Source organism: Bidens hawaiensis, unplaced genomic scaffold (genome assembly GCF_021521415.1).
Source record: "Bidens hawaiensis isolate Kalapana, Puna unplaced genomic scaffold, B.hawaiensis_p1.1 tig00026063_1, whole genome shotgun sequence".
Lineage (NCBI taxonomy): Eukaryota > Viridiplantae > Streptophyta > Magnoliopsida > Asterales > Asteraceae > Bidens > Bidens hawaiensis.
The window spans coordinates 92,606-104,002 of NW_027505063.1; the positions used below are offsets into that span (position 1 = coordinate 92,606).

The window sequence follows — 11,397 nt, forward strand, 5'->3', positions numbered from 1 at the left end:
GAATATCTTCACCTATTATTTTATTCCTAATTTTATCCCTTTCCTTGTTTAGTCGTCTAAGTTTTCTACATATTTGATTGTATTGTTTGGTAAATTATTATAAAAATAATATCATGATCTACAATTCTCTCTACCCCATCGTTTTCTTGACCTACAATTCTCTCTACCCCATCGTTTTCTTGATGAACGGGTTATTGCTATACTAGAAACCATTGAACAATGGGTTGATCTTGATACGATAGTTTTTGAAGATTTTATAGCAAGGTTAAAGGCTTTTGAAGAGAGAATCAAAGCCAAGGAATCATCAGCCGAGATGGGAAAATTATTGCATGCCGAAAACGATAACCAAGGAAGACGGACACCGATCATGACAGGAAACAATATGCTCGGGTTCGTGGCTCCTCGGGTTATGACCAGCGGGGCTGTGCAAGAGGTCCTGGTCGAGGTTCGAGTAAAAGACGGTGTCGGTTCAATCAGAACTATGACAACCAAAGAGACGGTGACCAACCAAACACGAACAACCAAGACAGGGACGGAAATCAAGGTAATAATCAAAATTACCAAAACAATCAAAATCAGGTGACAAAAGTGGCGTTCGGTGGTATAATTGTAACATGTTAGGCACTTTGCGTGGGAATGTCCAAACCACCGACTCGAGAAGCGAATCTGAATCAAACTAAGGCTAAGCCATCAATTTTTAAGATGGCCTCGGTTGAAATTGATTAAGAACATGTTATGTTAAACGAGGAGAAGGCTCATCCAACCCGTTATGCAAACGACTCAGTAAGCGATTCGATTTGGTATTTAGATAATGGGGCGTCTAATCACATGACCGGATGTGAAGCCCGCTTCAGCTAAGTTGATGACCGAGTGAGCGGTTTGGTTAAATTTTGAGACGGGTTCAAAGTATATATTAAAGGAAGAGGCATTACTATTTTTTATTACAAGAACGGTGAATAGCAGGTTATGAATGATGTTTAGTACATACTCGACTTACGTAGCAACATATTGATTTGGATAGCCAATGAACACTTGTGGGCTATACTAGGAAGTATATCGCTTGCGAATGAGAGTTCCAAGAAGTCCCAATTGTGTTTACAAGATCGAGCTCAAATTGGAATCTCGGCATTTCTTTTAGCTTCCATGAAAGACCAAGGATGGCTATGGCAAGCTAGACTTGGTCTTATTAATTTTGAAACATTAGCTAATATGAAGTCTAAAAATATGACACGTGGAGATATTCAAGCTTTGCATGGTGAGCACGTTTGCAAAGCATGTACACTAGGCAAACATAGTAGAAACCCGTTTTCTAAAAACGTCATGTTTCGTGCCACGAGACCATCATAGCTGGTTCACAATTATTTAAATTAATGATCATTGCATCAAAATTGTTAATGATCATAGATCGATTCATGTCAAGAAATTACATTGGTGTGTAATTGCCTTTTAATATTTGAATTATTCAATAAATCTTGATAGAATTACAATGAGCAAAAACTAAAATGAGCAAACGTACTCTGCCATTATGAAAATCATTATCACCTTACCTTCAATGAAGTCTAAGTGAAACACACCTTTTCTCCGTAACTGAAGCTTCCGATCCATGAGCGAATTCGTTACCTACACCATTTCCCCTGACGGATCACCCTCGGCTTCCACCTTCACCGAGAGATCATTGTCGGATACATCCCTCCCTAAAAACCTTTTACTTTGTAATGTGAGGTATTTCAAAGGCTTCTTGATGACTGACTCATGCTTATCCCCTTTGTCGAAAATCGTTGATCCATACGTACGAAAGACCATTTCAATCAGGAGCGGAAACTGAAGCGCAGAGAAGAGAACAACCGGAAAACTAGATAGAATAATAAGAGGTATGGATACCCAAGATAATGTATCATGGAGCATAAGAAACATTGCAGCTGCAAATGATATCATCATGGTAACTATAGAGAAGAACAAGCATGCAATTCCAAAGATCAATTTGGTTGGCAAGGAAACAAGAAAATCCTCCTCTGCGTAACGCGCAGTCAGAATTCCTAAGAACATCAACACAGAAGTTGAGGATGTGAAGAGAGAAAGTCCATTCGATATCATAAATATCATGAACGCGTGTTTGTTAATTATGCCCGTGCTGTTTAACATTACAGGCAGGCCATTGGTATCATCATTGCCACCGGGTACAGTGAAGGCAGTTGTGAACATAACTGCAGCAATAAGAGTTCCTACTATCATGCTTGATCCTGCGGTGTTCTTCATCCACTTTTCGCCTTCTTTTGCGAGTTCTTTGTGTTCTTGAGTGAATAAAGCGCCAGGCTTTCTATGGTTTTCGTTCGCTTGATCTTTGTACTTGGGTTGTACCAAGCTTTCCACCTCCTAAAATGTACGTTCGGTTAAATGAATAAACGCAATTTAAACAATTAATAAACCAACCCCTGATACTATGTATTCAAGACTGATATATCAGTCCCTGATGCCTTAGTTACTAATAGTCGCTTTTTAGTGCTAGGTGATAAATTTTGTTGTACCTTATACCACTGCAGTTCCCTCTGCATTTGTAATGCGGGCCCTGAAACACGCTCAAGTTGAGCCGGAGGAGAGAGTTTGGCTGCGAGATGTAGGAAATTATTCTGAAATATATCGTGTCGACTTGCGACTATGCTTTTCTTCGTTCCCAATCTATAGAAAAGGTTGAATATTTTTTCTTGGCGAAGAATAATCGCATGTGAAAAGATTGTTCTTCCTCTTTTGTCTTTCCTCCATATGAAGTCCGGATTGTAGTTTAGTAGTTCCTCGACGAACTCAACGATGCCATACTTAATTGCATTATGCACAGCTTTGTCAATTTCCATTGTTTCAAGCTCTGAGTGCTTCATGACTTTTACTTCCTTAAAAATGCAGTGCAGGAGCTTACTTGCTTCATCATTTACCAGCTTTCTGTCATGCAAATTCTTGATATCGGGTACTGCAAGTAAAATGTTTATAAGCACACATATTTACATTGATCACTTTCTGTCGCGTATATTTTCATGAAGAGAAGCGTATTTGTGGGGGTGTAAAAGAGTCAGAGTTGCTCATGAGCTATTCAAGATTGGCTTGCTGAAAGGTTAAATCGAGTCAGGCTTAAACGAGCTCGAGCTCTAAAACAAGCCCGTTTAATAAACAATATCATGCTTCACTTATTGAATTCGAGTATACTCGTGAATCTAAACAAGCATGTATTATACACTTTTTTATTTAAAATAGAAATATAAAATTACGAGGTGGGAGTTGACTCTCTATCTCTTACGTTGTGTTCCAGAATCTCATTTAACGAGGGAAAAGAAATGATTAGAAATAGGCATGTAAACGAACCGAACGTTCGGTGAACTATTCATGAACTGTTCGGCGGGAAGTTCGTTTATGTTCATTTAATTATATGAACGAACATGAACACATGTTCCGTTCGTTCATTTATGTTCATGAATGTTCGTTTATGTCCGCTTATGTATTAATAGGAAATAATTAAATATTATCTGGATAGGTTAACTGCTTAAAGGTTTTATATTTGTTAATTTGTGTTCATTTAAGTGTTTTCATTTAAGTTTGTTTATATTTGTGTTCATTTACATTTGTTTATACATGTTTGTTTTATTTGTTCAGTTATGTTCGTTTAGATTTTAAACAAACGAACACAAATGTTCATTTTTAAATAAACGAACATTAAAATAAATATTTGTTCGATTAACTTTTCGTGTTCTTATAAAGTTAAATGAATGAACACGAGCATGCCCTTGTTCATGTTCATTCGATTCGTTTACAGGCTTTCATTATTCACGTTGATAATGAATACATTGGTCTTAATCTCTAGGCTATGCCGATTTTATTTGTATTCGTTTGTGTTCGTGAACACATTAATTTCCTTAATGAACGAACACGAAGATAAAATCTCGTTAGTGTTCGTGAACACATTATTTTCTTAACGAACGAACATGAACAAGGCCTTGTTCGTATTCGGTTGGTTCGTTTACAGCCCTAATTAGAAAGGATGTCACGAAAAATCGTGTTCCACAATTTTTTTAATGAAAAAATGAGAGCAATGAAAGGAAAATTTAGCTTATTTCCTTCATTCCATATCTTTCCAAACCGGAGAGATTTGTTTGTTTATTTATATATAAAACTATGATAAAAATGCTAAATAACATATATATTATATTATATGTAAAAATACTTATAAAAGTATATAAATTAGTTAATAAATGATAAACGAGCCAAGCTCGAGCTTGAAAAACTTAACTACTCACATGCCAAGTAGTTAAAAAGCTACTCACGAGCCAAGCGCTAACTCTCACTCTCACTCTCACTCTCGTAAGTTAAATGAGCCGAGCTCAAACGTTGACAATTAATTAGCTCAGGGCTCGGCTCAGCTCAGCACATTTATACCCTTATGTATTTGTGCAAAGTCCATTTTCCATACTATGTATTTGTGCAAAGTCCATTTTCCATACCGAGAAAGCGTAGCAATATCCAACCTAGCCAATGTCGTAAGCTAGCTGGCCGGTTGAAGAATTCTTCTTCATCAGATTGAGAAGCATTTGGTGTGGTGTCAATATCCCATGGAGAATGTATACGCACACCTATTTGGAATCATGTATACAAGCATCAAAGACACGTTAATTCGCACAACATCCATAAGTAATTAAAAAAAAAAAAAACTTTGGTAATCAACTAGGGCCATTATGGATGTCAAAATAAGTGTATGGGATGGAATGGTGATGAAAAACTTGATACTTATAAAGTATGTAAATATTGATAGAAAGAACTTGAAGATAACCAATATATTACATCTCTCTCTCTCTCTCTTAACTCTTATACATGTCTATTTTGAAGAGATTCTTTTTGTCTTCCGAGGAGATTTTTTGGTCTTCCGATGAGATTTTTTTCATCTTCCGACTAGATTTTTTTTTGTTTCCGCAGAATATTTTTATAACGCATGGCAGATTCTTGTTGGTTGAAAATATCGTCGATTGATGATTAAAAAGTGTGCGGGCCGACCCGACGAGGTTGAAGGTGGAAATTATTGAGAAAAGCTTGTTAAATGGATATTTGTTTAACTGGTAAATTATGGACATTTTGGTCATTCATTCTCCCTATATTTTGCTAGTTTTATTCTTTTTATTGAGAAAATGAAGGATAATCAAATTATTATTATTATTGTTATTGTTATTATTATTATTATGATGATGATGATGATGATTCTAGATTTTGATAAAATTCTGAGGATGTGATCCTTGTTGAGCAAAGAAATTACGGTGTAATCACTCACATTTATAGATCCAATGTTTCCAAAATGAAAATGTGCTTCCACTTGCAAATGCAGAAGGATTGTGTGCCAATTTATGAAGAGCATATTCACCATGGTGATCTGCCATGATGCCTAGCTTTGGAAAATGGTGGAGTAGCATGGAAGCAATATCTACAACATTTAAAGTACAACATTATTTTTACCAATTAGTGTGATTCTTGAAATAATATATTATATTACTAACTTTTCAGGTTGTACGAATAAAAGACGTGAACAAAACTAGGCCTCTAAGCGAGCCGAGCCAACCCATGTTAGGCTCGGGCTTTAAGTTAAACGAGCCAGCTTGGCTTGTTTATTTAAACGATTTTGAAATGTTGAACTCGAGATGGGCTTGTTAAGCAGTCGGCCCAGCTCACTTATTAAGCAAGTTTTTTTCAAGCAAGTTGCAAGCGGTTTAACCAGCCCTGGACAAAACATATTCAACTCACTAACCGTAGAATTCTGCGGTGATCAGATTATTCAGAAGCAGCACACCATCCGACCCGTCCAGCAGCTCTTTTGGAGTCTTAGAGTAGAGATAATGAACCATTCGCTTTCTCCCATACATCGATGCCACGATCACAGGAAGAGAGTTCTGATCACTGTTTCCTCTTTTGATAGTAACCAACTTGTGGTTCTTTTCCACCATGGCTTTAGCCAATGTTATGTCATCGGTTATCGCCGCAAGAGATAGAGGGGTAGCACCAAACTGGTTACTAATTTCTAATCCTTCTGGAAGCATTTCGTTGACTAATACTAATGCAATCTTCACTTTTCCTGAGAGGATTGCAATATGAAGAGGTGTATCTTTATGTGAAGATATAAAGGCTGTTGTGGCTTTGAGGTCTTTCTTAAGGATATCTTTCACTAGTTCAATCTCATATTCTTCTATAGCATTGTAGAGGCTTTCATATGGTAGGTGCTCTTGATCCCCTGTGAACATGACATGAATAGATTAATTATCAACCGAACCGAATCCACATCAATACATAAAACTTAAACAAAAACAACAAATTAGTACCGCACCAGTTGCATCCCGTTGATCATCGTGTTTAACCTCTGAATGTTGTGATGAGCTAGCTCCCATTTCGGCCAAATGATCCCATGCAAATTTAGCTGACACGTGCGTGTTCTTCTTGTACTTGGAGTAAGCCTGTGATCCGCAAGCGAGTTGAATAGCGTGCAACGCCTGAGCGTTCTTCCTTTTCCAATCCGGTGATTCCTCTTCCTCCTCAGATGCAGCTTCTCTAGATACCACTTCCCATAGGCCTTGGCCAACTAGATAACTTTTTAAACATATTTTCCAAAACTCATAGTTTTCTTCTGTGTATACTTCTGGTACAATCCCAATCATAGCCATACTATACTTTTCTCTGATTAAATTTTTATCATAAAAATAACAATCGTTTTAATAATTCAAACTATGACATGTTGGCAGATAGAAATTTATATCGGCAACTTAAACGATGGCACAACTTTAACTTTTGTTGTTAATGTGTGTCATACTCGTATGCATATCAAAGATTTACACTTAATTAATTCGCTCATAATCATCCATGTGAACGAAATTGAGTTGAAGCCAAGTGTAAATCCATTATTATTAATATGTGAGTGAGATTGCTAATGGTAACGAAACTGAAAGTTATAAGAGTCAGAATGGATTATTATTTATCATCGAAGTCATGTAGTTTGAATTATTAAAATCTAATATAAAGAAGCATGACATTGTCATGTATGGCTTTCATAAGTATATTAAGAACTATAATTAATATCATATAAAAGCTAACAATCAACAAAAATAGGAAGAACAAACTTACAATGTATTCTTAACGTCCGCTTTGATAATAGTTTTCAAGCAGGAATACAAAATTTATAAAATCAGTGTAAAGCATTCACGAAGACAAAAGAAAGTTTCTTTAACCTTTGTTCCAAGTCATTCTTATTATATATCATATTATAATAGGCTCTTGTTTATAAGCATGAAGATTCTTTAATTTTTTCTATAATTTCTTTATGTGATGGATAACACATGCATGTGGCACACGTTAATAGTATGAGCAAGAAGCAATAAAAGATACAATGCTTAATGAATGGTTTATTAGTACAACTTATTAATACCCAGTGGCGGATTTAAGTGTTGTTCAGGGGGTATAGACCCCACAGAGATTCGTCTCAACAGTAGAAAATTTTTTATATTTTTTAGCAGACCCCTTCTCAAATATCTACGAGGCACCTTATATGAGAAGGAAACCAATAAAAAGAGAAAAAAATAAAAAGAGACTGAGTGGTTTTGTTTTGCAAAGAAGCCATGAAAGCTCTGAAGAAATGGTTGGAGAAGATGACATTGCATTGGGAAATAAAAACACATGGTCATTTAAAGATTAAATACAAGGTTTAAATAACCTCTTTTTGTTCAACTAAAAGAACAAAATAGACCTTGTATTGATTTGAGATTTAAACAACTTAGTAATTTAACCTTCCATGTTAGATATAATGGTAATTCATAAGTAAATTACATTAAGGAGATAATATATAATGTTATTGGAATACTTGATCGTGTTCTTTATTTGCTAATTTCTTTTGTTCGGAAGTGTTTTTTCATCATATTTATGGTTTACAAGTGTTTTCTATTTTTCTTTGTTTATAAGTGTTTTTTTTTTCTTCATGTTTGTAGTTATTGTTGTGATGATAAAAAATTTATGCACGTTTAAGTTTGATAGGAAATGTCGTAAATCCATCATATCATTAGGTAATAGGTATTAATAATTTGGAATATCATTAAGTAAATAAATGAATTGTTTATACCCGAACCCTAATAACCAGACTTATTTTGACCTATGCATCTTAACTAACATAATTTTTCCCCTACTGACAAAAACTTCTGGATCCATCACTGTCAATACCTATAGTACTATCATCTACCGAGCAATAATTACAAGAAAAGGTATGTTGTTATTACTGTTATCATTATTTTTATAATTATGTGTTGTTTATTAATTATTATACATTATTTAAAAATATGTAAATTCATAGTATGGAAATTCAAATGAAAGTTGAAAGGAAAACACGGGAAGAGATGGAAGAAAAATTGCGACAAGAAATGCAACAAAAAATGGACGAAGCGATACAAAGAGGTGTAGCAGAGGCCATCAGAAACTGGCAACCTTCCGATCCTCAATAGTAGTTTTATATCTAGTATTTTAAACATTTCAATTTGTAGTGGATTGGTGGTCGTTTAAACTGGTTTTGTGGTTTGCTTATGAATGTTTATGACTATGACTTTGACTGTATTTTGCATTTTAAAATGGTAAAAGTTGTTTTGCATGTGAAATTGTGGTCATTTTTACATGTATTATGGGTTTTTATGTATTTTTGGCATAATAAATGGATCAAAATGCAATTTATGTGTGTCGGAATTCTGTCGAAAAACAAATTATGCGTGTATCAAACTTGCGTCAGAATAAATTTTATACTTGCATCAGATTTGTGTCGGAGAATAATTTAAAGTGGTGTCGGAATTGAGTCGAAAATCAATTTTTATACGCGTCAGAATTGCGTAGGAAAATTAAAAATTAATACAGTATTTATACATATACGGTAATTATAATTACTAAAAGGTATTAAAAATACAGTAATTATAATTAATAAAAGTTGTTAAAAAGTGTCGGAAAGGTTTCGGAATATTGCGACACAATTATGCGTCAAATGTGTCTTAATTTGTGTCGGAAACGTGTCATAAAGGAATTTCCGACGAGGGTTTTTCTGACACGCACTTCGCGTCATAACTGCGTCGGAATCGGTCGTTTCTCACGCTTTTCCGACGCAATTCGGCGTCACAACCCAATCAGTTTTCTAGTAGTGAGTTCTCCCCGTTGAGATCATTCTTGTTGTCCATACTTATCGAGCCAACACATAAGCAATACGGGCAAACGTACTTTTAAAGAAGAAAAAGTCACAAAAATGAAATTTTATACCATCTTTCACTCATTTTCGGGTAATATACTAATCTCCAAGCGTAAATCTTTGATAATTATATGAGTACCACTCTCATGCCATTTGTCATGAACACCATATTTTACGGTTGTACCAACTTCAAAATTATTAAATGATGCATCTCAGAAATGTTATAACTTACACCGTATCTAATAAAAACATGTGATATCTTAAAAGGACGACCTTACTTTTTCACGAGTCATGTTGCCAGATATATCAATCCAAAAAGTATTTGTAATTTCATAATTTTGAAGTTAATTATCTTTTTAGACATTTTTATTTAACTTTATACAAAAGATGTGAGACGCACACTTGATTGGCTTATAAAGTAGTTTAAAAATCATAAATAGAAGCTAATGCATTTAGGTATATTATCTTTTAGTAAAAGGAAGTTTTTACAGCCACAACACTTAAAAGAGAAGATTTGATAGCGAAGAAACTGCTATAAATCTTTAAGGTGTTGACTTGTAGTGATATATGATAACGGTTCTTTTAGCATGCACTACAAGAATATCAGTAACAAATCAGTTGTTTTGCAACCAATATTTGTTTGCAACCAAATTGTGACCGGCTTGTTACCGCATTTTTAATATCTAAAAGTAAAAACTCAACAAGAAAACGAAATTTAACATTTCATAATTTAAAAGCTTGAATTTCTTTATTAACTTTTAGCATCAAAACTCATGTTTTTGCATATTGTCAAGCACTAGAACCCTCGATCATGACCGGTTGTGGCAAAGGTGCACCGCCACAATAACCTTGAAGAATATCACCTTCCTCAAAAGTGAAACCAAGAGAAGTAAGCATCGAAGGCTAGCACCCGTAAGTTACTGTGCGAATGGCTCTACAACAATCGATCGACAAGTAACTCTCTCCATTGACAAAGAAAAGTATAATCTCATTCGTGCATGATTTCACCTCTAGCAATGCATCCCAACAATCCACTTGCCCGACACTATCTTTTTCGCCTTGAAGCCTATCAACAAGGCCTTCATCGTGATGCATTTTACGAGCCGTTGAACAGACTTGGAGAGTAACAAGGCTTGTTAGTAGAAGTAGTGTGGTGGGAAGAACCCTAATTGAAACCATGGTTGTAATATGTACGGTTTAGTGAATTACATGTGACACTATGTGCATGGTATGTATTATGTATATATAGAGCATCTAGTAAATGAATAATGCTTATTAATTTACATAAAACTGATGGATGATTTAATGAAAGAAACCCAAAAGATTTAAAGAAAGAGTAACTACTGATGGTGTTTAAACTAGCAATAGAACCTTCCCAAGTAAATGACTAAAATTAATTAGTTATCTAGAAATTAATGGCTGATTTAATGAAAGAAACCCAAAAGATTAAAAAGCTATTAGCTTATTCTGATATCCTTACAATTTTATTTTTCTTTACATATTTCCCTTCTAAAACATATATACATATTTATTTATTTCTTTAAAATTAACTTATTAAATTAATATTTTATACTTTGTTTACTGAATTAATATTTTACACTTTGTTTACTAAAATATTTTAGCCCTGCTTGCGGTGCGCACATATGATGTATATATGTGTGAACCCTCGGGTGGGCAAAAGTGAAATTGCACTAATTTTGACGTTATTTTACTAATCTCGTGAAAATAACGTTAAAAGTGACGGACGGTTAATCAGGCATCATGTAGTGGCGTTGATAGCTGAAAGATAAGGGTACATGCACCGATCAGCCGGTGTCCCGATGATTGAGTGTTATGTGCCTTATGTCCAAGGCTTGATGCAAAACTACTATCGAGCCGGGGGTTTCACCGGAAGCAGCCTTTCTATCCCTATGGGGTAGAGGTAAGGCTGCCTACATCTTACCCTCCTCAGACCCTACCATAGCTTTGCTATTGGTGAAATATACTGAGTACGATGATGATGATGATAATATTTACTAAAATATTTTTACCAGTATCGAACGCATTAACCAACTTCAAACGTGGCACGTGCCGCCATGCCGGTAACACGTCTGAAGATAGTTACGCGTTAGGTGTAAGTTATGCTTTCAGTGCTGCTTAACATGTCTGACAACAATATGCATGTTTTGCAGCAA

The 11,397-nt window shown here is 35.0% G+C and overlaps 2 protein-coding genes across 2 annotated transcripts; both read right to left on the reverse strand.

Annotated features, from left to right (window-relative positions):
• Window positions 1–1,616: 1,616 nt before the first annotated feature.
• On the reverse strand, window positions 1,617–2,958 carry LOC143610390 (uncharacterized). The gene is made up of 2 exons (XM_077084884.1): window positions 2,526–2,958; window positions 1,617–2,373 (listed from the first exon to the last, which is right to left on the reverse strand). Exons 1-2 carry the CDS (start codon window positions 2,871–2,873, stop codon window positions 1,621–1,623), a joined length of 1,101 nt encoding a protein of 366 aa, XP_076940999.1. The 5' UTR covers window positions 2,874–2,958; the 3' UTR covers window positions 1,617–1,620.
• Window positions 2,959–4,452: 1,494 nt separating this feature from the next.
• On the reverse strand, window positions 4,453–6,680 carry LOC143610398 (uncharacterized). Its single transcript, XM_077084892.1, has 4 exons — window positions 6,347–6,680; window positions 5,774–6,253; window positions 5,303–5,452; window positions 4,453–4,613 (listed from the first exon to the last, which is right to left on the reverse strand). Exons 1-4 carry the CDS (start codon window positions 6,678–6,680, stop codon window positions 4,453–4,455), a joined length of 1,125 nt encoding a protein of 374 aa, XP_076941007.1.
• Between the last annotated feature and the right edge of the window lie 4,717 nt (window positions 6,681–11,397).